Below are 26961 nucleotides of genomic sequence, written 5' to 3'. Positions count from 1 at the left end.
GGCTCTCACGGCATTTAAATCTTCATGCCACAGGGTCCGTGAAGTGATCTCCCCCACCTCGTTGATGTTTTTATAACCTTCCGTGGTTCAATCTTCTCTTTATAGTTTGAGGGGATCTTGTTTACATCTGGCGGTTTGCTGTGTTTGACAACAGATACGAAACTGGGAGAATCTAAGACGGCAGTGATGCTGAGGGGGGACCCACCGAAAGGCCGTTAGCACTAAATCAGGGTGCCTTAAATCACGGTGTTTGGAGGTGTTGCCCAGGAAGGCAGGGAGGTGCTTCCTGAACAGCTGTTAGTGTTGTCCTGTCGTTTATGCTTTTTGCCCTGAACCCCCCAGAAACTGTTTCAGAGATATGTCAGGCCTTGTCTCCTGTAACCACTTTGAGATAGCACCTGTCTCCTCTCTCTGTATATCTCCTGCACCCTATTTGTTTAGCTGAGACATCTGTAAGTGTACTCCTCTCCCTTTAGCACATTTTTATGAAAGTCTTTTTTTTTTTTAATTTTTTAATGTTTATTTATTATTTTTGAGAGAGAGAAAGAGAGCATGAGCAGGGGAGGGATAGAGAGAGAAGAAGACAAAGAATTTGAAGCAGGCTCCAGGCTCCGAGCTGCCAGCACAGAGCCCGACGTGAGGCTCGAACTCACAGACCATGAGATCATGACCTGAGCTGAAGTCGGACACTAAACCAACTGAGCTACCCAGGCACCCCTGAAAGTCTTTTTTTTTTTTTTTAATATATTTTATCCCAAGAAGAGCATCCTGCTGAACTGTGACAGACTTTGTGGTCTGTGGGTCTGGCAAGTACTCAAAGGTAATGCTTAGTACACAGTGATGCAGCGGAAATGCTTTTACCCCAGGCAGTGCACACTGTAATCCTGGCAATGGGGAGGCAATATACAAGGGAGGATTTAGGTTTTTAAATGAACCTACTTCCGAAAAAAAAGAAAAAAAAAAGTAGCCTCAGCTATAGCCAAAGGCAAGGAGCAGGGAAGTATTAATGTTTCGGTTTGTGAGTCTGGAAGGGTCCAGAGACAAAACGATGCCATGGTGAAATCCTCTTTCCATGAAGTTAGAACTAATCCTTGTAGTAGTCTCCAAATCTCAGACTTAACAGCAGCCCCTGGGAAATTAAATCACCATAGGGTACAGATAATTACTTCTGCAGAAGTTCAAGAGGTTTGGAGAACAGGAGGGCAAAAGGTATGGAGTGAACTTTTAGATTTGTGGTGGGTGGCCTTCAGAATTCTTTCCCAAGTAATCTTGTTTGGGGGCTGTAATCTCTCTGAAACATCCAGCTTACTTCCGTTGAAAAAACTGTATGAATTAGGGCATGGTGGAGACCAAAAGAGGTGGAGACCAAAAATTTGTCACCCTCCTGCTTCAAGTTGATGCTTCTGTGCTGAGACTTGGGGCTTTTTGGGGGTGGGGGAAGATTGGTCATCGGTTTTGCTTTGAACCTTTAGTGTTGATCTGTTCATAAACAGCGCTTAAGGGAAAGAATGTCTGTTCTCCCTGCAGCCAAACACATCATGTCTCATATCATCCACTGTGCCCTGGGTCTGAAAAAAACACTGCTCTGACTGATGTCAGGGGTGCTTGCTACCATTCACAGTGCTAGGCATGGAGACAGATGGGACTGTGCGGGAAGAACATCCGTGTGTGCTTTCTTGGGAGGCCCAGGCTCCAGAACATGCCTCAGCAGAGGTGACTGGAACAAGCGAGAGGTGGACGTATCGCCACAGGTGAGGCATTCCGGGGAATGGAACATGTGTGGGAAGAATGAGCTAGACCACTCCCGGTCTGTGTATCACAGTGCCGAGAAAACCTGTAATTTGTCATAAAAGATAGCTTTCCAGCTAGGGAATTGGTTGGGAATTGTGAAAAGCATTAATCTTAATGAGTCCTAAACAATGACATACGGGGACAGAATATTAAGTGGGAGAATTAAAGTCACAACATCAGCTGCACGCTGTCACTGGCCCGAGCTAGAGTTTGGATGGACTGCCTTTGTTACAGACCGAATGGATCCAGCTCATTATTAAAAAGTTTGCTATTTTAGGGGAGTGTGTTTTACATCTATTTAGATTTTGTAAAATACTGCATTAAGTGATCACCCACCTTGATACGGAATTCTCTTACTTTCTGTGCCTGAGGCGCATGCCTCCCCTGCGTCACCCTAATCCCGGCCTTGCTGGTGCCCCTTCCAAATGTAAGATGGACGATGAGCCTGAGGGTCACACAGACCCTGCCTCTGATGTCCGTGCTGAGGCTGAGGGTGTTTTAAAACTGTCGAGACAAAGGGTGGTGGGCCCTCTGGTTTTGATATCCGCCCGTTTCTCATTCTCTTTTGAGAGAGAGAAATGAAAGCACGGGAGGGGTAGAGAGAGAGGGAGAGGGAGAGAATCCCAAGCAGGCTCCACACTGCCAGGGCAAGAGCCCAACACAGGGCTCAAACCCCCGAACTGAGCCAAAGCGGGATTGCCCAACCGACTGAGCCACCCAGGCGCCCCTATCATTTCTCATTCTTTATGCCCCTCAGGGTTCACTTTATGCCTGGTGAAACCCAATGTGTATTTCTCCCCATGTCTCTCCCTAAATCAAGGCTCACCCATGCATTTTCTTATTAGCTCTATTCACGTCCCATTGGCAGGCATTGCCAACCGCAGAGCCGGGGGCCCTCCTGATGCTCCAAACTGAAGCCTCGGGCGCCTTCTCGCTACCTGCCTCTGCCAGCCCGCCGCTTTTCTGCTTCTGTTCCCTGTCTGAACCCGTGGCAGCTCCATCCATTCGCTCACCCAAGAGACAGCCTGGCAGTCCTTCTTTACTCCTCTCTCTCCTTGTCCTGTGCTTCTCATCAGTTTTTACATCCTCCTGGCTTTGGTCACTTAAGTATTTCTTGAATCTCTTCTCTTCCCTTCATCCCTGGGGCCACCTCCCTCTCTAGCCTGTTGTTTGTTATTGTCACCTCACAGCCCGGCACTTCAAAATCAAATGAAGTTTCTCAAGCTCAACACACTGTTTCTCACTCAGTGCCTTTGTTCATGGTGTTCCCTCTACCCGGAATGCCCTCCTCCCTTCATTTGGCTAACTTCTGCTTCCTCTTTAAAACAAAAATTAGGCATTCCATTCACTCTTTACCCCACCAGAATTAACAGAGCACCTGTTTGGAGGTATTGGTCAGATTCCAGACTGTCACAGACATGGTCCCTGCCCTCACAGAACTCTAGGCTGTCTTCTGGGCTGGAGGTGCTCATGTTCCACATGTGAGAACAGCAGGGGGAGCATTTGAAGAGAAGGGTCATCTACATCCTTCTAGAAGCTTTGTCTGATTTCTCACCTTAGGCTAAGGTTAGTACCTTTCTCTTGTGCCTCCATAGTGCCCTGTGTTATGTCACAGCAACAAGCCCATGGAGTTGGGAATTCTCATCTCCCCGTCTGGCTTCCTTAAGGACGGAGGCCTCCTGTTTGTCCTTATAACCCCAGTCAGTGCCTGGCCATGTGAGCAACTCCGTACATGTTCGCTGAAAGGAAGACTGTGGCAGAAAGAAGGGGCAAGGAGAGCTAACAGATGCCGAGCCAGGACCTCGGATCACTGGCACGTCTTCAGCTGGCGGCTCCTGCTTCTTCAGCACTGCCCCTGTCGCTGCTCAGAACCGACTAGATGTATGAATGCTTCAAGAGTTCATTTTTTTTTCCCCTTGCATAAAGGCCAGAGTAGGTAAGGCCACAGTCAAGTAAGTGGAGTGCTTAGTGGAACTAAATTTCCTTGTTCTTCGAAATCTTATCTAAAAGAAAGTCTACAGTTTCCATGGCGTGCTTTTGAGATGCCTTTTAAAGTAGGAATCATTCCCAACAGAAGTGTGTTTTTGTGCTCAGAGAGGAGATGGTGGGGTGGGAGGGAGGCAGGGAGGGGGAGAGAGGGGAAGCCCACATGGTGCCTATGGGAAAGTCTGCTGGTGTTCTGAACAATGGGGAGTAGGGTCTTACAGAAACAAACTTTGCTGGGCAGGCCCCTGCAAGGTGTGTCGTTGAATCCTGCATAAACAGGAAGCTTAGAAGCCTGCTCAGGATCACTCGCGGGGAGGGACACACGAAGTCCCAACAAGCGAGAGGCACCCGACGGTGTTGAATTACCCGTCTTAGGTCGCTGCAGGTACAATCACAGTAAATTATGAAATACCTCCGGCCCCGTGTGGTTCCAACAGACAGAACAGCAGTTACCTTATAGTTTCTGCAGGAAGGGTTGAAGGCATTAGTTCCACAGACAAACAGAGTATCATCACTTTTCTTTAGAAGAACTTTAATGAAGTTGTGACACTCGTCCTGAAAAATAATTCAGACTCATTTGTGTCCAGTCAGTTCAGTACAGAAAACCCGTTCTTTCCTGTGTACCGTGATCTGCCGACTGTAAGGTTAGAACAAAGGTGGCTGTGGGGCTCCTCTGTTACACACCCGAGTTCCTCCTGATTGTCTACCAAAAGGTGATGCTGACCGCAGTTGCTTTTTTAACAGTGAAAACGCGGCAGGCGTAGAGAGGAGCGAGCGTGTGTTTACGCCACAAAAGGACGACAAGCCTGGAAGTGCAGCCTTCCATTATATTAATTTTAACACCAGATGTCCCGGGGTCCCTTGATGTTGCAGGGCTCCCGGCTGAAGTGTGTTTTTATGTTGGTCTAGGACTAAGACACAGCCCCCCGCATGTCTGCGGCAGCTTTTTTCTGCACGCTTCTCCAGCCTCCCTGGGGGCTCTGGGTGTGCGCGGTGGGCTAGTGGAGAGTGCACTCAGAAGAGTGGGGGCAGCCAGCTTTGTGGCCGTAATCCCTGGCGCCCCGACGTAGTTCATGATGCGGCCCTAGCAGCTGTCGTAATATTTCATCACGTTAAAAGCAAACTATTTCTGCAAATTAAAGCCTTCAATAAGTTGATGGAAAAAGCAATTACCGAGGGAAAAGGGACTCTCACGATCCATTCCGCATCACGGTCTACGGCTGGAGATAACCGTCAGAAACTTAACCCAAAGTGGCAGCTGCAGGAGAAATGAAAATTGCCTACCTTATGTTTCCCCTTCATTCTGCATGTGTCTACATCAGCCTGTCTAGATTTCCATGTCAGTTTCTGCAGGGACCAAGAAAGAAATCAATTAGAGTCCAGGGGTGGTTGGTTGCATTTGATTTCAGAAGTAAGCGTTCCCTTGGGGAGACGGAGGCTGAACATATATTTATTGAAAGCTTTCCGCACCCTTTCTCCATGATTAATTCACCATAACAACAAAAGATCAGAGATGAGAACTGTTCATCTAATTTTGAACTCCTATCTATTCATTAAGCTACGGAATGATCTTCTTCTCTTTTGAGATAAAGATGAAGGAGAAAGGAAAGAGGAACAAACAGCAGTGTGGAAATTTCACGTAGAATATCCCAATCAACTCGCTAAATTATGCTCGTTTTGATAAAATACATGTCCTGGCCCTTTCCTTTCAGTTGACAAATCAGTTTTCCTAAAGCATGCTTTTTCTTTAAAATATGGAAGTCATTTACTTAAACATAAAGGGGACATTCACTTTAGGTGGACAAAGATTGAATTCAGGTTACACCCCACGTAAATTCATGGACCGAAGGAATCGTCTACTTCTATGGCAGGTTTTAATAACTAAAACACCTCCATGTGGAGTTATATAGGGGAAGCTTAGGTTGTATTTTATGTCTGTCTGAAATGGATAATCAAATTCCTGAGCCACAACAGTCAAATCCTAATACTGTAAGACATGGAAATGTAACATGGAAACATTTGTGGGGCAAAAATTTTACATAGGAAAACTGATATTTTCCTGGACAAACATGGCAGTAAAGGAATTTAGAAATGACCTAAAATTCCCAAGTTATATATGCACACATATTTAATGAATAAACTATGAAGTATGTAACTGTTTCTGAACATGTATTAGCCTCAAATTAGGATTCCACAAAATGTTCCAAATTATTGGCCATGTCATCTCAATCAATGCAGTTAAAATACGTATTCCCTTCAAGAACTATCCTAAAGTCCTTCATGCTAGAAAGATGGTTTTAAAACTACTTACTTTGCTACAATAAATTTCTTCTGTGTGTGAGGTGTCCATATCAACAGTATAAATATGATCCCTGTAAACAATGAAAAATTAATAGTGTCAAACACAAGAGTCGAGATAGTTAATGTTCTCCTGAATGAGTATATATCTCATTCAAGGCAGATAAATCCATATCCCTGTTATTAAAAAACAAGACATTCACACGCAAGAAAAGGGGAACCGCTCAGCCTCTGAGAGGTGCCGATGGACCCACTCTGCTATTTCTGACAAATCATGGGATCTTTCTGGAGGGGGCACCTTTTAAAAAAACCTTGCTGTAGTGTCCCTCATGCCAGAACTACAATATCTGTATGTGTGTAGTTCAGGAGAGAGGACTCTGAAAGTTAAATTGACCCCCAAAGCCAGAACACAGATGGGTTCATGTGCCTTTACAGCATCTTCAAATCCACAAACCGATCACTTGCATACCACACTTGTTCATCACCAGTGGGGAGGGGCGGGGGGGGGGGTGAGGAGACCAACAAAAAGCAAATCTCTGGCTGTTTCCCCCTTTACAAAACGTGTTTTCAGCCTTAGCTTTGACAATTTGATTGACAAGTTGGGAGATGGTAAAGGTGAAATTATTTCCAGAAAGCACTATTTTCTTCACACAACGATGGTCAATTAAGGTCTAAAATGTACTTGAGCTAAAGTTTACATTTCTTGCTTCTGTTCACCTTCCTGTTTTGCTGAGAATTTGGTTGTCTTTACGATTTGCTGCCCATCTCCCCCCTGGAAGGGAAGAAACAGAATCAGCAGCTCAGGTGTGGGGCTATATTTAAACATCCCCTTCTGTGTGAGCGGAGTACAAGGGCGTTTTTGTCTGGAATTCAGAAGAAAGAAAAGAAAAGAACTATGCTCAACTGGAAAGATGGGGGGCTTGTGAGGGAAAGCAAAACAGCTCGTTTTCCCTTGAAATAACATTGACTTTTTCTAAAATGCAGGAAGTCCTGAGGCTGGAAAATTACCCACAGCTTTAAGCCAGGACCTCAAGGCTCCCACATGGAGACTTTCAAGCCCCCTCATTACTTAAGAGAAAGTGGAGGGAGGGGGGAGGAAAAAAGGAAAGAAAAAAAGAAAGGAACGATCTGCTGTCAGGATTCACTTTAATTTTTTCCCCCCACGGTTCCTTGGAAATCTGTCTGCTACTGCTTTTAGGAAAAGTACAACAGAGAGAAACAGAAATCAAAACTGGCTCTCTCATGTGAAAATAAAAGTTGGGGGCAAGGCTGTTGGCTTATAAAATTTCCTTGCAACTGTGAGCGTGTGACCCTCTGTGTGTGTGTGTGTGTGTGCACACGCGCGCGTGCGTGGTCGGGGAGAATGGTGAGCCTGTTTTGTTTTTTTTTTTTTTGTTTTGTTTTGGTAAATTGCTGAATTGGGAAGTTCTTGGAACCTCAGTAGGGTGCCAGAATCACCCTGCCCTTTAATTTCAAGGCAGTTTTATTGCATTCTTTTATTACTTGTTTGACTTTATTGGTGGTGCTGTGGGTCAGGCTCATTATTGGGATGGAATTGCTTATTACTTCAGTATCAGGTTTGCAGTGACTCTAGTGTTTTCCTTACCCTGCCTCCCCTCAAAACTTTTAAGGAGGAGCTGAATATATGAATTGTAAATTAACAACTGATTAATATGCATTGGCAATTCCTCAGAAAGCTCTCGGATTGCCCCCTTCTGGCATGGCCTGTTTATGTTAATTAGCAGTTTCAGAGATTAAACAAACAAACAAAAAAAGGATCTTCAAAATGGATAGTAATAAAGCCGAATTGAAAGGGGTTCCTGCCATCAAGGCTCACTCAATCTCTAGGTTCTGGATAGGCCTTGGCTTCTGATTGCTGACTCAGATTGTCTGGAAGAGCAGGGAAGCCTTTTAGAAATAGAATTCCCTGAATGAAACCTTTTGGGCAGTGGCAATCTTTTTCAATATCCAAGAGATCCCACTGCCCAGCGAACAGAAACAGCGCTTTTATGCTAAATCTAAGACCAGAATGGAGGGCTATTCCCAGCTACCCGTGTGTTCATCTCAGGGTTCACAAGCCACTCTGACTGAATTAAGTTATTTGAACACAAACTGACTTAATCCAAGGACTTCCCTCTTCCTCCCCCACAGTGAGCAAAACTGAACTGAAAGTTGCCCTGGTTTGAGCCTGGGGGAAGGATATGACTTTAAGTCGGGTCCCTTGCTGCCTAGGAACCTGGATCCCTCTGGGCAATGCTGGGAAGTTGAAGGGCGAGGAGAGACCTTAAACATGGTGGCCAGGGAGCTCCTTGAGGAGTTTTCCTAAGGGTGTGGATCGAAGGGAAGGGGCTGTGTGTGTAGAGTGGAAGTCAAAATGTCAGTGTGAGGGCGTTTTACAAATTTGACCTTTCACAAAAGGCAAGTCTGTTTCATAGTCTTTTTTTTTAATTTAATTTATTTTAAAGTTTATTTATTTATTTTGAGAGGGAACGCCGAGTGGGAGAGGGGCCGGGAGGGAGAGAGAGAATCCCAAGCAGACTCCACACTGTCAGTGAGCCTGAGGTGGGGCTCAAACCCACACACCCTGAGATCGTGACCTAAGCCGAAGTCGGACATTTAACCGACTGAGCCAGCCAGGTGTCCCAAGTCTGTTTTATAGTCTTAAAAAAGCATGAATGTGTTTCTCTCCTTTTTTCCCTTACGTTTCTGGTCTCTTCTTTCTGGGGGGCGGGGGTTAGGATAACACTGTCTTGGTTTTAACAAGCTGGAATAACGGTCACTTTTTAAGTTTGTGTAGCACTTGGCTCATAACTCAGGGGCCACCCCGGACCTGCAGTCCATACCTGCATTAAATCATCAGGTGTAGGGACAGTCCACTAGAGACTCAGTTACAAAGTGAGTCATTCACAGAAGATTCTTGACTCAAGAATCTCACAGATCCAAAGCATAATCATTTGTTTTGACCTGCCCATAGATAATTGGGTACAAATGTAATCTTCCAGTCCTGCTACATTTAGGAAACTAAAAATGGTATTTAAGAAGGACCTGATACTCTTTTTTTTTTAACATTTAAAATGTTTATTTTACTTTTATTTTAGGGAGAAAGAGCATGATTGGGGGAGAGGGGCAGAGGGAGAGACAGAATCTAAAGTGCCCCATGGGATCGATGGGCTCGATCCCATAACCCTGGGATTATATCATGACCTGGGCCAAAATCAGGAGTCGGATGCTCAACAGACTGAGCCACCCAGGTGCCCCAGAAGGACCTGATATTCTACCAGAGAGGCACCTGCTGAGGCCCTTATGAGAATGCTTTCCAGTGAATACCCACACTGGCTGTGTTCTTGGGCAACAGCGGTTAGAAGGTTACTGCCAGATAAATAGGATCAACTTTCCTACTCAGTAGGTGCCTAGTACAGGAAGTAAATTCCCAGAGTGTAGAGCAAGGCCAGCCCATTTCAAATCCTGCCTTTGCCACCGTGGCCCAGGCATTTCACCTTTCTGTACCTTGCTTTCTTCCTGTAAGACATGAGGATAATAATAGCTCCTTCACCTAAGGTGTTTTTTTTTTCCTCCAGGATTGAATGAATTAACATTTATAAAGAATTTACATAGCATGATTTATATAGAACGTACGAGTAGTATATACCATATAAGTATTTGTGAAGTAAAATTGTTAAAAAGTGTTTTGGCATTGCTCCCTAGGATGTTTTGTGGGATACTCGAAGAATATTTTAATGTGGCCAGTGGTTTTTGGTTTATGTTGCCTAGCTTGTCATTTTAGAACACCTAAGTGCTTTGGAAGAATCAAGCACTGTTGTTATTTACCTGTTCCTTATCTATGTTCACGGGCATACAAGTATCACAAACACACTGTCTATGTTTTCTTCCCACTGTGAAGTGATTAATCAGTCTAGACCCAAGTTAAGATCACAGTGGAACCCCACAAGATAGCGTTCTTTGTTGCTCTTCATTTAGAATTATTTTGAATGAGCTACATACCTCCAAAACTGAGGATCATACATTGTTAGAATCCAAAGGAACTTCTCTTGTTTTTAAAAAAAATTTTCTTAATGTTTATTTATTTTTGAGAGAGAGAGAGATACAAAGCACAAGTGGGAAAGGGGCAGAGAGAGAGGGAGACACAGACTCCAAAGCAGGCTGTAGGCTCTGAGCTGTTAGCACAGAGCCTGACGCAGGGCTTGAACCCACGAACCTTGAGATCGTGACCTGAGCTGAAGTCGGACGCTTAACCACCAGAGCTTAACCTGCACCACCCAGGTGCCCCAATCCCAGGGGATTTCTTAGGATAATCTAATCCAGCGTCTCATTTGACAGAGGACACTTATGGCCAGAACAGTTGTGGTCCAGGTAAGTTAAGAACATAATGAGGAAAAAAGCCTAAATCCACGTGAGCACTGTTGAAGCTGTATTCTTACCCTGCCATTCAGCCTTAAGACATGGTCTATTTAGATGACAATACCCAATGGATGAGTATTTTCTTACTAGATCCAAATCAAAAACTTTCTACTGCCATTCTATGGCAGTAATGAGATACACCATATATTCACTACAAAAATACTAACAGGCTTAATACACATCCACACCCATATCTTTATAATAAATGTTTACAAATTCAAGTTAATTTAACAAGTATCATACTGGTCGCTGGAGTAGATATTTGTGTATATGTTCAAGAGAGTGGATTCTTTGAGTCTAAGCTCCAAAATATGCAACTATTTCGCTCTAAATCCACCTACAGTTAAACAGACACAGAAAATCTTGCAAGAATGATGGCTTGACAAAGTAAAGTAGCCTTCAAATTAAATAACACATTATTTGGGAACGTCATGATCTTTTAAGACGAGGCATCACAGGCACATTCGATCTTAGGACCTTCGTCGGATGCTGAGGACAGACATGAGGAAAAGGCAACTCACCTAGCAGCAATGTAGAGGGTTCTATTCATGATCATAATCATCTGGATGTCCAGCCTGTGCCTCTGTGTGGTGTTCCGTCCTGGCTTGTGGCCCACAAACACCGGATACTGTTTTGTATCTGTGAAAAGAAGAGATGGGGCAAGAGAGGGAAAGGAAATCAAGCCAAGAATTGACAGGGCAGGGAGAGGAGGGGGGCCCGGCCACAAAACAAAACCATATTTGAGTCAGTCCATGCCACCACTTTCCATTTCCAATGAGTCTGTTATTTTAGGAAAGCCTGTGATAGACGGTGCTCTGTAAGGGACGATCAAGTTACAGTTTCATTTCCAGATGATAATAAGCCTGGACTTCTGTTTCTGAGTGTCACAATTTCTGACTTGTCCCTCTTTCTGGGGGTTAAACTTGCAAGTGAACCCTTTACATGAAGGTGCTCTTTTCTTCCTGTTTTCTTTTCATCTTCTTTAGAGTGCTAAGCCCGAGGGGCAGCCTGCCAAAGATCTTGTCTCCGGACAAAACTATTTCAAAGCAGCTTTCCCATCAATCACCACAAAGGCAATGTGGTCTGGAGGCGAGAGCCCTCATCCAGGAGCCAGAAGAAAAATACAGTCTCCACAGGCGTCCAGTTGGAATAATCTACTATTGAAGGCAGCCCTGCTAGGTTGGTTGGCATTCTAGGAACTGTGGGAAGTTCACTCTTGAGTTAAGCAATTGGCTTAATCTCACAGAAGCGGGGGGCTTCAACAGGACAGGGTCAAACGGAGTGTAGCCAGTCGGGTGATCTGGAATTTTCCCTGACTTGGAGAGTCAATGAATATATTTCTGCTTTCCTACAGTTCTCTTTAGCTGAGAGTGGGCAATTTGCAATAATATCTGACCTTTAGAAATACCTACATCTCAAAAATCTCTCTACCTTTAAACCTATAATCTCCAGAGCACTGGCAGTCCTCCAAAGAAACTCAGGAGGAAAGAGATGAGTCACGTTTAGAAATGTTTTTTGGGGGGGGTGTAAATAATAATTTGAAAACCATTCAGATTTATGCTCAGATCCCTACACTGTAAAAAACATGTTTTGAGAGACAGAGTGTGCACATGTGTGCGAGAAGGGGAGAGGCAGAGAGGGTGGGAGGGAGAGAGAGAGGGAGAGAGGGAGAGGGGGGAGGGAGGGAGAGAGAGAGGGAGAGAGAGAGAGAGAAAGAGAGAGAGAGAGAGAGAGAGAGAGAGAGAGAGAGAGAATCCCAAGCAGGCTCTATGCTGTTAGTGTGGAGCCCGATGCAGGGCTTAATGCCATGAACCATGAGATCATGGCCTGAGCGGAAATCAAGAGTCAGATGCTCAACTAAATGAGCCATCCAGACACCACAAACCCCCCACCCCGACACACGCATACACATTAAACCCCTGTAGTATCTGAGCAGTACTCACAGTGGGTATCAGAGAGTAAAATATACCTTGGTATATCAAGCTTGGTATGGGAGTATCTTGTGCTTCCCCCTCTACTGCTCTGAAATTTCATTTACCCATTCGTCAAGGAGCTCACTAAAACAAATTCACATCTCCCTTCTGTCAAGAATGTGAGTGTCCATGGACATTGGATTTTCAGCAGCACATTTGTGCTGGGGGACTTCTTCACAGGGGCACCAAAGATAGAATACCTATCTTAATTATGATTAGAGATTAAGAAATGTGTATTAAGGTTAGGGCCCTTGAGTCAGGTGGACTGCCACTTTAAGAACAATGATTTCGAATGACACAGTTTGGTCCTTAATCTCGCCCTGACTTTTGTTTGCTCTTTATTTTCTCTGTCAGGTCTTGCCACTTCACCTTCGTGTAAAATTATTTCTCTTTTCAACCTAGACTGTCCAGCAGAAAGCCAGGCATTGATGGATCTCCTTAGTATCCCATATAAATGCTAAACACCTTCCTTATGGTTTGTTGAGTGTTTGTTTTGGGATGATTACTGGGAAAATAGATATTTGGGTAAAAGACTCTCTTTCACCTTTACTGTGATAAAACATTTTGTCTTTTGGAGAGAAGGGAAAGAAGTAGTTAATTGCCTGTTCCATCCCACACTCAGGTAGGACTTCCCTCCAGTAGTCAACTGAATTCTTAATTGTGTGGTTTTCTCCCCTTGACACCGAGGCAGAGACTAAAAGGAAAGTTATACATAGTTAAAATAGATCCTCTGTGAATTCAGAATCACTCTTAAGGCTAGCAATGATAGCTGTTCTAAGTGTAAAAGAAAAGTTAATTTGTGTCCCTAAGTCCTCCAGAACTGTCTTATTTCCTGTTCTTATCTTGTAAAATGCCCACGCACTAACTACATACGAAAACATCACCACTGGCAATACACAGAAGGTAGTGACATTCTCCCATGGCAGGTTTTCGGGCATGATCATGAATGGCCTCCTTGCAGTGACTTGAGACTTCATCAGAGGTAGAGAAGCATTTCACATCCACACACACATGTTCACACGTGTCTCCACACCAGTATTTAACAGAGTTACAGAACAGCCATCTCACCAATTTGACGAGACGCCTCTGTCACCTGCAAGTTAAAGTGACTAACAGTCTCCTGTTGTATTAGATTTTAGAAAATGTTGATGTTTTGCTGGCTGATGCAGCCTACAGTGCCCACCAAGGAAGAAAAGGACAGTGAAACTGTGGATACTTACAGTTGCCATGCGAAATACTGATTGGTTCAGAATCTTCTGGGAAACCAGCCCCAGCAAAGTGTAGCAGTGTGAAATATAGCAGCAAGGCTTCTGACCTCATAGTAGTTCAGCGGGGAGACTTTATTTCTCTACTTCACCCTGCCAAAGAGCAAAGAAAGAATTTTTTTTTTCAAGTCAGCTTTATTCACCTCCATGAAATGAAATGGCCTTGAAGATAAATTTAAGAGACCAGGGGCCTCGCCTTCATATCTTTTCCATTGTGAGTTCACGGATTATTGTGTTTTACATAAGAAACCTGTAACCACTACCCACTATGCACCCTCCTTCCCCATGCATCCGAGCCCTTTTGCAAAGCCCCTTCCAAACACGTGGCCCAGAGCCCGAGTTCCTTTGTCCTGAGCCATTTTAAGGCCATTATAGGTGGCCGTTCCACAATTACTGCATTCCAAAAAATGGACAACTGAGCACGCATTTTTTTTTTTAACGTAAATACTTTTCTTCTGAGCAGGTATACGGCAGCAGGCCATCCCTCAGACATGTTTTGTTTGGCCAGCTCAGGATTTTTAAAAAATTTAAAGTAGTTGTCAGTATTGGAAAAACTAGGAGGTTTCTTTCTTTCTTTTTTCTTTTTTAAATTTTATTTATTTATTTTGAGGGCGAGAGCTTGAGAGCATGCACGCCAGCATGAGCGGGGGAGGGGCAGCAAGAGAGGGAGAGAGAGAATCTCAACCAGGTTTCACACCCAGCAGCACAGAGTGGGACGTGAGGCTCATACTCATGAACCATGAGATCATGACCTGAGCCAAAACCAAGAGTTGGATGCTTGACTAACTGAGCCACCCAGGCACCCCCCAAAATTAGGAGGTTTCTAGTAAAAATCAGAATATCTGACATACTGACCTAAATCACAGTTCCCTTCAGGCATCACACCCCAACACACACACACACATACACACACACACACACACCAACACACACACACATACCCTATAATGGGGCCCTGTTTGCTAACTTCTGTTATCTGCTTGACCCCTTAGTTGAGATGTTCACCCTTGGTTTATACAATTCCACAATAATTCTAGAGTGACCTTAGACATAAAATCGCACAATCTATGTCTAAAAAGAAAGAAATGGATCCTTTAGACTCTGAAGGATACTGTAGGGAGAATCTGAAACCACATCCTGTAATGGTATTGTTGATTAAAATCATCTCTCTGTATATTTTAGTCTCAAATACTGCCTTGCAGTGAAACAGTAGTGAATAAAAATGCCAGATATACTGTTCTGCGCAGGTGTATTTTCTTAAAGATGCTCTTTATGTGTAGAAAATTCTCCTAAATCTTAGAAATAAAAGCAATCCCACGTAGGGCTGCTGGATACAGTGAAAGAAGACTCATAATACAGTAAATATCACATAATTCTCAGGCATATTTCAAGTGAGTGTTGATCTACTGGGAAAATAATGTAAAATGGGGATATCTTTTCATCTTTCCAAAGTGGTAAAGCCTTTGAAGTAGCCTGCCAAAGATGATCTTTTTGAACAAAGCTATTTTACAGTAGTCCATCAATCATTTAAGATTTGTGTGCAGAAAAGTCAAACTTAGTAACTTAGATGTCTTTGAAAGTTAATTTGGCAAACAAACTGCTAACTTAACGCTTTTTAGAACACCACTTAATATTAGATACCTATGTCTCTCTTCTTCATGCCAAAAAAAGCATTAACAAGTCCCAGACTGTTGCATCGCAACTTACAATTTCACAGACACAGCTGGGTCTTAATCATTTCTTCAGTTGAAAAGTACACATTAATTAATTTGCTTTATCTTGAAGAAGAGGCAGAGAGCTTGCGAGCAAAGCCCGAGCAATTCTGTATCTCCCATCTCTGATGTGTGGATTAAAATTAAACCTTAAATGAGGACTTGCTCACAAGGGCAATCCATTACCAAGAGACGTAAACATGTATTTATAGACAGGTTAAAAGCAATCGTCTGTTCATTCATTCACTTGCCAGTTCTTCCTATTCTGGAGAAACTGAACCCAAAGGGAAGAAGCTCTGAGGTCCCCTTATTTGTTTCTCATGGCATCTGTTCAGTTTAACACTAAAGAAGAGAAATCAATAACAAGAGTAAGTAAGACATAAACCAGATACCAGTCAACTGTTGCAGTTTTAGATGAGAAAGTACACAGGGAAAAGGAAGTGGCAACATGTACCCAGGGCTCAAGAGCAGTATTATCGTAGAATACAGAAGCATATTACCTCGGAGAGTTTGCTGCACATAATGGAAGAATAATGGGAGCCTCAGAACGCTGATTCTCATTGCTTTAGAAATCTTTGGGAATATATGTATACGTTTGCAGACTAATTTGTCTTGACATGACAGATGAGTCCCTAGCCTTCCACAATTGGCATTCCTCTTTGTACAAATGTCCTACAAGCTAACGAGACCGAGTCCTGCTATTTTAATGTACCTCCCAATTTTCATGTTTCCCATCCTAAGAGGGCGTGGGGTAGACACAATATGCACAGCCCCAGGAGCCGGCAGGCAGAGCAGTGCTTGCAGAAGAAACACATTATGCACTTCCATGACTTCTCTGAATCCTTCACACATAGCCAGGACCATGGCTGAGATGGGTTATTTACATGTCCCCCGGTTTACGGTAGGGCTGTGCGCCAGGAAAAATAGCCATTTTATGTGTCTTTCTCTCATCATATCATCAGGTTGTTAACATGTACATCATACGGGAGAAAGTGTTCGGGCAGTACCGCGGGCAGTCTGCACGAACACTCCACAGTTGTCTTCAGCTGCGGTTTTGATGTATTATCCCCTTCCTACCCAACCTTGGGCTCTAACCCTTGCAGATATGTAGGAAATATATTTTCTTGTTGAAATGATTACTTTGTGGGGCGATCCCAAGTCAATCACGTTGTCATTTCCCGTTCTGCGGAACGTGAGCTGTGTCTCCCTACTAAGACCACAGCAGTACAGAACCAAAGACCAAACAGGAGCTTGGCGCTGAGCTTAAAACTCTTAACCTCGCTGGGATACTGCAATTAAAGAGGTTGTTTAAGTAGGTTTTGAAACTTTGAAAAGCGCTACCCACAGAGAGCATATTTATAGGTGTCTGCAGACATTTGCCGATTTCCCTCTCTTGGACGCTGCTTACAGAGTCCAAATATGATTTAGGTTTCAGCAAATATCCAGACAATTAGATAATGGGAAGGCTTTCAATGTGACGATTCCAAGCAGAAACATCTACTTTGAAAGTAAGCTTATTCTGTCTGAATTTTCCATCTAATTGTCTCAACTTTCTACCATTCTTAGCCTGAAGAGAAATGGCCTTTGTAAAATGTACCATTACTATGAAGTTATAATCCTAGTCTTCTCCAACCCACAGTATTTGTGGAAAACCTTAAGAGCACTCTTAATTTTAATAGGCATCTGCTCAGTGAATTTATTAGATCTATTTAGATACATCTAAAACTGATGAGCTGACTTTACTCTGAGTCACATGGGCAGGAATTGTGTTGACTTACTACATGGTGTCAGCTCAGATACCAATTCTCTTTTACTGTAATTTTTCCCCTACGGTTTTTAAGACCAAATTGAGTAATGGATCCATGATGTGTGACCCGTGTGGCTGAACAGTCTGTGCAGAATGCTTGATTGGCCAGGAAAGCAGCCTTCAGTATTCCAGATCGAGGGCCAAACAAAAGGGGCTCAAAGGAAACCTGTCTGAAAATCTCGTGACTGCATTTGTGTTGATACTTGGTTTTTCAAATGATCAAATATTTTCAGGAATTGGTGCTTCCGTCTACCTCCCTCCCCCGTACCCTTGTCATACAGCAGGTCACCGTGGCAGCAAAGCATGAAACAGGATGTCACTAGAATTGGGAATGATTATGAAGTCAGAGAACGAGAATTGCCACATCTTACTTCTGATTCATCAGGTTGATTTCATAAGCACCGAGAGGATTGGGGAGCCATGACAGGCCTATGCAGCCAGAGTACCACTTATGCTTAACCCCTGATACTAGTTCCAATCCTCTGCCCAACTGTTCCCCCAGTTCCTGCCCTGGAAAATTCTACTTGGGCTCACACACTGCTGGTATCTAGGACTTGGCCAAAACTTGGCTCACAGAGCAGGGAAACAAAAACAAAAACAAAAACAAAAACAACTAAGTTGCCAACATTTAGAAAAGAAAAATAGCAGATTTAATGTACAACTCTGGATTTCTGGCTTCTTAAAGATAAATCTGAGATCTGGCTTAGCTGGCCAACATTCCACATGGCCAATGCTCTGGAGCCAAGCAGCGGCTGCCCAAAGTACAGCGGCTAGCCCTCTCCCATTGGAAACATTCCCACCACATTCTGTTGTCTTAGGAAGGCTCTTCACCCGCTAACCTCGCTTCACCTGTCTGACCCTTGAAGCCTCGGCTCTGAGGGCAGCCTCCATGCCCAGGAAAGGCACATCACCTCTGCTGCACGAATTATTCTGCTTGTTTTTACCGTATCCGCAAGCAGTGGTATGTCAGTCTTAGCCAATGAACCCAGTGGGACCCAGTGTCGGTACACGCAAATGAATGGGTGGATATATGCCGCTCGTTTTAGAGACTCAAGGGGGCTGCTCCACACGCTGCCAACCCGTGCACCTGCAGCACAGTGTGCCTGCCCCTGCACCTGGACTTGGCTGTACGGATACAGCTTGTATCACAGTCTTCTAGAATGTTGGCATCCAGTGAATGTTTTAATAATACGCGGTAATGGTGAGAAAGATAATTTACCTGGAGACTTGCAAATGCAACATGTTCTGGATAAGAGCTCTTAAGTGTGTCCTAGAAATAAAGAGGAAATGGTGGTAGTGGCAGGGTTCCCCCCCCCCCCCGCCGCCATGAGGCAAATCATTTACTCCCATGTTTCAGTCATTCTTTTCAAGAGCACATTTTCTACTGACATCATAAGAAGTTTTAAAGGTAATCAATAATTCTCGCTGTCATTAATAGAAGGAAGGGCACACTAACAGGGTCACCCTGGGCAAGTCACATAGCCTTGCTGGCTCTGTTTCCTCACCTGTGAAAGGAAGGGATATCAAATGTAATGGCCTCTGGGACTCCGCCAGGCTCTGTGAGTGCAGGTGACTTTGCCCCAATGAAGAAGGGAGTGGGTATGTGGCGGTGATTAGGGCCGACAGTATGGAGTGACCTTGAGCCTGGATGCTCCTGTTGTGAAAAGTTCCTTGAGCTGGAGCAGAGGAATCCCAGCATGTGATGCTGCCTGCTTTCAACATCAGGACAAGCAAGGTTCAAGTCCCATAAGTAGTTCTAACCTGGCCACAGGGACCATACCTATTACTATTTAATCCCATTCAGATAGTTGGGTTTTACACTAAGGGTAACACTTCTATTTTTATTGCTCTAGCTTAAAAAAAATATTTTTAAAATTGAAGTGTAAACTGACATATTAGTTTTAGTTTAGATCTACATCATAGTTATTTGATATATATATGATATATATCAAATAGCTATGATATATGTAATATATATCATATATATCAAATATATCATATATATTATATGTTATGTGATATATATATGTGTGTATATATATATGATATATATATATCATATATATATGATATATATATATAATTTTAAGTAGGCTTCATGCTCAGCGTGGAGCCCAGTGCGGGGTTTGAACTCAAGGCGGTGAGATCAAGACCTGAGATGAGATCAAGAGTCAGATGCTTAACTGACTGAGCCACCCAGTGCCCCTGATTTGATATTTTTATACATTGCAACATGATCCCCATGTTCAGAGTAGTTACCATCTGCACCATACAACATTATTGCAATATTATTGAGTATATTCCCTGTGCCCTGCATTACATCCCATGACGTGCTTGCTTTATAACTGGAAGTTTGAACCTCTTAATCCCCTTTGTCTGTTTCACCCGCCCCCTTACCCGTCTCTCCTTTGGTACCCACCATTTGTTTCCTGTATCTATGAGTCTGCTTCTATTTTGCTTGTTCATTTGTTTGTGTTTTTTAGATTCCACATATGAGTGAAACATGGTGTTTGTCTTTCTCAGTCTGACTTCCTTCACTTAGCAGAATACCCTCTACATCCATCCGTGTTGCAAATGGCAAGATTTCGTAATTTTTTGTGGCTGAGTAATATTCCACTGCACGTGTGTACACACATACACCCCACTTCCTTGTCTTTTCATCTCTTGATGGACACTTGGGTTGCTTCTGTATCTTGACTATCGTGCTCCAGCTTCCTGACATCATCACCTTTGTCTTTATAATGTGATTGTCTTTAAAAATCTGAATTGAAATATGTGAAAACAGGCTATTGCTCATAATGTAGGAGGGTAGAAAGAGCAGAGGGTCAAAACATGGGCTTTTGAATCCCACTTACCAGCTGGGACCTTTGACAAGATAAGATGCCGAAGATCACCGGGCCTCAGTCTCCTCATCTTTGGAGTGGGTAAAAACAGCGTCTTAAGTTGGGTTGTGAGATAATGCACATAAAAAGCGGTAGCCCTCCATAAATAAATGTTTATTCTTCTGTTGAGAGACTAAAAGATTACCTTTTAATAGCTTTTCTTGGAACTCCTTGAATTCTCAGGTGGGCCCCAGATTAGCAACTGGGGTGTTCTCCTTCTTTGGTGGGAGAGGAATCCCTCTCGCCTTTCCCCTTCCCTTTTCCTCCTGCTCTTGCTCCCCTCTTCCTCCTTCCTGGTCCCTGAGCTTCCTATCTCTGGAGGTGGGCATCCGGGAGAGGTGGAGAGCCTGCCTCAGAATGGGGTTAATTCACTCTGTGTGATTTGTTAAACGTGCATCCCAGCACTCACTGGAGTGCAAAGGAAAGTAACAATGTGGACAATAGGAAAGGGATGGGGTGGGAGTGGAGATCTATCGAGCACTGTCTGCATGCAAGGTAACCATGCATGTTATTTTAGTTAAACATCGCAGCCACCCAGGGAGACAGACCGTATGGTCTCATGCACACAAGGAAACTGAGGCTCCGGAAGGTTAGGCGACACGGCCAGGTGGCACACCGTCACTATTTACGACACCAGCAGTAAGAACGGGAAGTGCAGACGCAAACCCAGGTCTGTGTGACGCCAACGTTGATGTCCTTCCAGTACATCAACGAGAAAGGAGAACAGAAGGAAGGCTGGAAAGAGAGAGCTGCTGACATAAATAGAAACTGCACTTAAGGTAATAGTTGAATATAGGTCGATGCATCTCTGCTCACGTGGACAGAGTGGCTGAACGTCCCTAATGGCTTCAGTAATAAAACTATAAAAGGAGTACACGAGTTGCTTCCAAACATGTCGGCATGCAAAGGCTCATTCCACTTTACAGCGCTGTGATTGCAGGCTTAACGTGACAGAAAGACGCAAATGCTTCCAAGCCACAGTTTTAGGAGAAATTGATTGTCTCATGACAACATTGTGTTAAGTGGAACCACTTGCCAGCTTACAGCCTCCTCAGCAGCGATGTTGTAAAGCCGATACATCATAGAGAACAATGTCTGTTATGAAGGGTAAGAACAAGGCCGCCTGCTTCAGGAGCTGATAAGATAAATAGATCTGGACACCCCTCAAGTCAGGGGAAGGAGCCTCTGCCCAGAGAGAGGCGGGAGAGCAGGTGCTGGTGCAGAAAATCCAGCTTGCTGAATGCTGGAGACTCGTCTCCCAGACACCCAACTGCTGATTATTCTCGCACCATCTCAAGAATTACAAGTGTTGAAACAGCAGGTGTCCCTCACTGGCCTGGACAGCCCTGTTTCAAGGGCTCCGGCATTAAGAGGCTGCTGCTGTCCACAGGATGCATGGCCGGGGCCACCAAAGAACACTTCCCAGATGGAATTAGGAGCAACGTGGCCCCGGTGATCCTGGTTGAAACCATTCAACCCAGTCTTTAGGGACCACGTCTGGCCACCTGTTGGGTGATATTTGCATTAAGACATAAGGTTCATGCAAATGAGAAAGATAGCCCTGGCTTCTTCATCTTTTTTTTTTTTTTTTTTAGTTCATTTATTTAGTTTGAGAGAGAGAGAGCATGAGCAGGGGAGGGTAGAGAGAGAAAGGGAGAGAGAAAATGCCAAGCAGGCTCTTTACTGTCAGCCCAGAGCCCGACGTGGGGCTAGAACCCACGTGCCGCAAGATCATGACTTGAGCCGAAATCAAGAGTCGGACACTTAACCGACAGCCACCCAGGCACCCCTAGCCCTGGCTTCTTAATAAAGACTCCGCTCTCTCTCTTTCTCCTCTTCTCAGCCATCAGCAGAGACATAAAAGCACCCACTTCAAGGGAAATGTCACAGACCTAACTTCAGCACATCTTGGAGAGTGATGTTGGCATTCAGTGGAGCATAATAATAAACACTGTGTATAACAGATGTTCCATCTTAGGTCTAAAGCCACTGTCACAAAGGAGCAGAAAAACAGCTGTGAATTCGGAAGTCTCCTTAGGAAAAAAAAATTTATTGGAAAAAATAAAGTTTGGTTGTAAACCGATTGAATCTTTTAAGGGGAGAAGGGATGTCTTAGCTTTCAGGAGGTTCTGTGTTACGACCGTTTTCTTTGTCTTTACCAACATGGCCCCCTCCTCCCTGACACCCGCCTTCCCCAGCCGCCCCCCTGCCGAGCCAAGGCATTCAGTGCACTTTGCTCAGATGTTTCCAATATACTCTTCTGCCTCACCAGGGCTCCGTGGGCATAGTCATGACCTTAGCAGGCCCGAGAATACCGTAGCCAAGTGTCTTGACCTCAGAAAGCTGCAACAGTCCCAGCCATGCTCATCTATGTCACACACCAGCTTCTGGCCAACTCCATGTTTGCAGCCTTTACAGTATTGCTGAACTCCAGTATCTGCCCGGAGGCAGAAACAAATCCCCCCTTTGTTTTACCATTAAGGAAACTGAGGCCCCGAGAAGTGAGGTCACTCGCCAAGTGTGGCACAGCTCAGAAGTGGCAAAGCTGAACAGCAGTCGAGGACTCCTGACTTCTTCCTTGAGCTCTGTCCCTACATTACAGTGCTTTCAGAAAGGAAGCCAAGACTCATTCATTTCTCCTGGGCTTCCTGCCTGATGTTCATTACTTCCATTGCCCGATTCCCTGCTTGCTCTCAGGAGCCAGGCTCTGTGCTAGATGCTGATGAGACGGAGATGGAGAAAAAGGTCTCCTCACCCCCTAGGAACGTCCTCTTTAGTAGATGGACCCGACAGCTCCTCCCCATTGCCCTGAGCCACCCAGGCATAAACAAGTATCAATAAGGTTTCAGAAAGACAGACAAGTCCCGTGGGAGAAGAATACTGTCCAGAGGGGGAAGGTGTTGCAGAGAGAGGTATGGGGCTGGGGTGGTCACCCAGAGCCTGTGGTTGGAGAAAGACTTGGCATGTGGCACGGTGGTTCACTGTGGACCAGAGGTGCCAGAGGAGGTGCCAGAGGGAACTGAGAGATCTCAAGGAGGACCCGGTCTGGAGAAGGGTGTATTGAAATGAGCAACTCCGTGCTGATTGGATTTTCAGACACCATTTCACTCTTTGCTTAAGGAATTCCAAATATTTGTCTAAAGTAATGGATGGATATTTTGCACTTCACCCAAAGTTCAGTTTAAAGAATTTTAGCTGAGAATGAAGATTGGACCAGATTCCTTTTCCCTTCTAAGAATAGGACCCAGGAAGCAGGAGGGTGGCGGGGGGCGGGGGGGGAGCTCTCAGTAGAAGCTCAGAATATTGGTATTAGTTCGTTCGAGGTGCGGATTATGTGAGTTCTTTTCATATTACTCTCCCTAGTTTTCTGTACATCGGTAATTTCATTAAAAATGAAACAGGGCAAAAATAACGGGCCTAAATTGGAGGCACTTTCCTGTCACCCTTAGAAAGATATCTGCAGAGTGACGTTGCAGAGAGCGAACTAGAGACATGAGTGTCTGAAGTTTTCCACGAACCTTTGTCAAAATCCTGAGCTGATTTAAACTAAAATAGAGCAATTTCTGGCCTTTGACAGGACGCGTCTCCCCAATAATTTCTCCTCTGTTTGCTCTCAGTGTAGTTAATGGAAAGCAGGCTCTCCCAGCCACAACCCTCACCTTGCTGCTCTTCCCTGGGCCTGGGATTTGCCCCAGGCATAGCTGGCTGCTGGGATAGTGTTCTTTCCCCTTCTGGAGTGGAAGCCGGCTTCAAACATGGCTCAGAGAGAAATGGAATCCACCTGCAAGCCTCCTCCTTTGAGCTCTGAACAACAGCCCCAAATAACAACATCACCAGTCACAGATGATTGACACTTTGAGCCCTACAAATTTTTATTGCTTTTTTTTGTTTGTTTTGGTATAACAGTCTCCAGATCAGGCAGCGGAAACCATTTTCTTGAACTACCCTTGTTGCATCAGGTTCTCTGGTGTTTGCCGCTAGCATGCTAGCTTTCATTCTTCCTATTCCTTGTCTCTTTCAGTGAGGTCCGATGCTCTTCCAGTAACGTGAAAGCCAAAACTAGACTTTGTGAAAGCCAAAACTAGACTTTGTAGTTGACTACAAGCTTCTCATTGTATATAGAGAAACATAATATCATTTCAGGATCTGCTCCATAATAAAACGCGCTATTCCTGGCTGGTTCTTATCATCAGTGAAATATCTACGTACACAGTGGGTTATCTGTGTGTCTACGTCTAGACACATCCAGGACAGACATGAGATGGAAGCATTATCCCTGGACTTTCCTCAGTTTTCTTATAGTCTTTAGGAAATTCATTTCATTTATTAAAAAGAAAAACAAGTTCTCTTTATGTCCTAGGGAACCGGATGAAAACTGCAAATTTAAAGTTAAATACATTTAAATTTATTATTGCATTTGGTAGACATTGCTGAATTTCTGAAACGAATGATACCTTTATTGCCTTTGTTCATATTCTTTATTAGGCTGGCTTGATTTACTTAGAACAGGTATCCGTTTGAATTGGGGTAGAGAGAGCACCACTTTCTGGCTGCCTTTCAAATCAAGCCAAATCTGGTGATCACACTCCCTGTCATCATTTATTTATAATGTGAAATCCTACCCTCAAAATTAATAACTATTTTCAAACATCCTGAAAATATGCTTCCTTAAGGCCAGAAAGACTAAGTTCCAGGAAATTATGGGTTTGTTTAAATTTCTCTGCCACTTAATGACTCGATTCCTTACATAGGTGACTTAAAGTTCACTGCACAGAAACAGATTTAAAAAGTCCTGTTCATTGAGATGAAGGTGGTTGGCATCTGGATGAACTATTTTCATAGCAGTAGTTGTCTTGAAAAATGCCTCACTTTTTCTTAAGTTTACAGAAAAACAAGATTTGATTTTCTGTTTCTTAGATCTAGATGAAGCAAGTCAGTTTTGAATTATAGGTATACACTCCCTTATTTGCGATTACAAACGAAACCAAACCAAGAGAACAGACCCACCTGAAAACTTATAAGTTCTTCCCCATTTATTTGGTGACTAAATTTGACACAAATTGGCATGACGCCATTTATAGTCTTTATTTATTCTTGTTAGTATGAATACTTACACATGTCAATGCAAAAAACATTTTTTTTTTTTGCAGAAAGGATTTTAAAATTGAAATGTAGTTAACATACAGTGTTGTATTAGTCTCAGGTATGTGACATGATTCAACAGTTCTAGACATTTCTCAGTGCTCACGGTGATAAGCGTAGTCACCACCTTCCATCAAACAACATTACTGGCAATCTTATTGGCTGTATTCCCTGTGCTCTGCTTTTCAGCTCTGTGACTTAGTTATTTTGTAACTAGAAGTATATACCTCTTAATCCCCTTTGTCTATTTCACCTCCCCCATTCCCACCCCCTCTGGCAACCACCAGTTTGTTCTCTGCATTTAAGAGCGTTTTCTTGTTTGTTTTGTTTAAATCCCACATAGGAGTGAAATAATATGATATTCGTCTTTCTCTGTCTGACTTACTTCGCTTAGCATCATACTCTCTGCGTCCATCCATGTTGCAGTTGGAAAGATTCCATTCTTTTTTTTTTTATGGCTGAGTGATACTCCATTGTGTGCGCGTGTGCGTGTGTATACACACATCTTTATCCATTCACCTCTGGGTGGACACTTGGGCTGCCTCCGTATCTTGGCTATTGTAAATAATGCTCCACTGCAAACAGTGTTAATGGCTTGGTTACTGGATGTTGCCCCCACTGGGGTATATGTCCCATGTCACTTTTCTAAAATATGAAAAATTAAAAATTCTCAAACACATCTATTGCAAAGGTTTTGAGAGAGAGACTGCAAAACTATATTCCTTTGTCCCTGAAGAGATTAAAAACAGGATGAAAGGGGCGTCTGGGTGGCTCAGTCAGTTAAGTGTCCGACTTCAGCTCAGGTCATGGTCTCGTGGTCCATGGGTTTGAGCCCCACGTTGGGCTCTGGGCTGACAGCTTGGAGCCTGGAGCTTGCTTCGGATTCTCTGTCTCCCTCTGCCCCTATTCTGCTGACACTCTGTTTTTCTCTCTTTCTCAAAAATAAATAAAATGAACATTTAAAAAAATAAAAAAAAATAAAAAGATGAAAAATAAGGGCAAAGGAGGTGCTTTACAGCATGATTCCCAGCACCGGCTTTGCTAAACCCAGGAGTTCTCTAATGTCCCAGGTGTGCTGTGAGGGGCTCGCAATGAAAAAAATGTAGTCTCATTTCCTCTTTTTTAAAAAAAATGTGTATCCTATTATACTTGAAACAATAATTCAGAGGTTAGGAATTGCTGACTGAGCCACCTCGTCTTGATTTCCTCCGTTCTGTGCTCATAGTGACGGGTTCCTGTCCATACATGGGGCTGACAAGAACAGGCTTCCATAGAATGAGTGCAGCGGGGTGATCTTGGTAGAGAGGGTCGCAAGGACTGGTGGTTGAGTAGTGGCATCTACCACTGGGGCGAGTGGCAGCCTCACCTGGGGCAGCAGCACCCCTCGCCCCGTCTGGGTGAGCTTCATTTTCCTTCCCACCCGCCAGCCAACGACCCCCTTCTCTCTCTCTGGGTGTGTTAAAGGGGTAGACTTCACTGCCATTTCTGTGCAGTTGGGGGTGGTTTCTCCAAAGGAGCCTTCATAGTGTGTGCGGTCTGTAATCTTTCTCTCCCCTGTGGAATGACCCCGGCCAATGGCTTTTTCCAGTCCCTGTAATCAGAGGGAACTGTGGGCTGGCAGTTGCTGCTTGAGGTACTTGCCTTTAATTTTTAAATACCTGCAACTGTCCTTTCATAGATAACACC

The 26961-nt window shown here is 44.0% G+C and overlaps 1 protein-coding gene across 3 annotated transcripts in view; it reads right to left on the bottom strand.

Annotated features, from left to right (window-relative positions):
* The window catches only part of SEMA6A (semaphorin 6A), a 135447-nt gene that overhangs the window by 50275 nt on the left and 58211 nt on the right, over nt 1-26961 (bottom strand). For all 3 annotated transcript variants that reach the window (XM_058738464.1, XM_058738468.1, XM_058738469.1), the window contains exons 2-6: nt 13688-13825; nt 11016-11133; nt 6089-6149; nt 5062-5124; nt 4231-4332 (exon numbers count right to left, since the gene is read on the bottom strand). In XM_058738464.1, coding sequence (XP_058594447.1) covers nt 4231-4332; nt 5062-5124; nt 6089-6149; nt 11016-11133; nt 13688-13787 — 444 coding nt within the window. In that variant the 5' untranslated portion in view covers nt 13788-13825. The remainder of the gene's footprint in view (nt 1-4230; nt 4333-5061; nt 5125-6088; nt 6150-11015; nt 11134-13687; nt 13826-26961) is intronic.

Source organism: Neofelis nebulosa, chromosome 1, assembly GCF_028018385.1.
Source record: "Neofelis nebulosa isolate mNeoNeb1 chromosome 1, mNeoNeb1.pri, whole genome shotgun sequence".
Classification (NCBI taxonomy): domain Eukaryota; kingdom Metazoa; phylum Chordata; class Mammalia; order Carnivora; family Felidae; genus Neofelis; species Neofelis nebulosa.
Note: the sequence above shows the minus strand (reverse complement) of the source record. Positions and strands in the feature narration are given on the sequence as shown.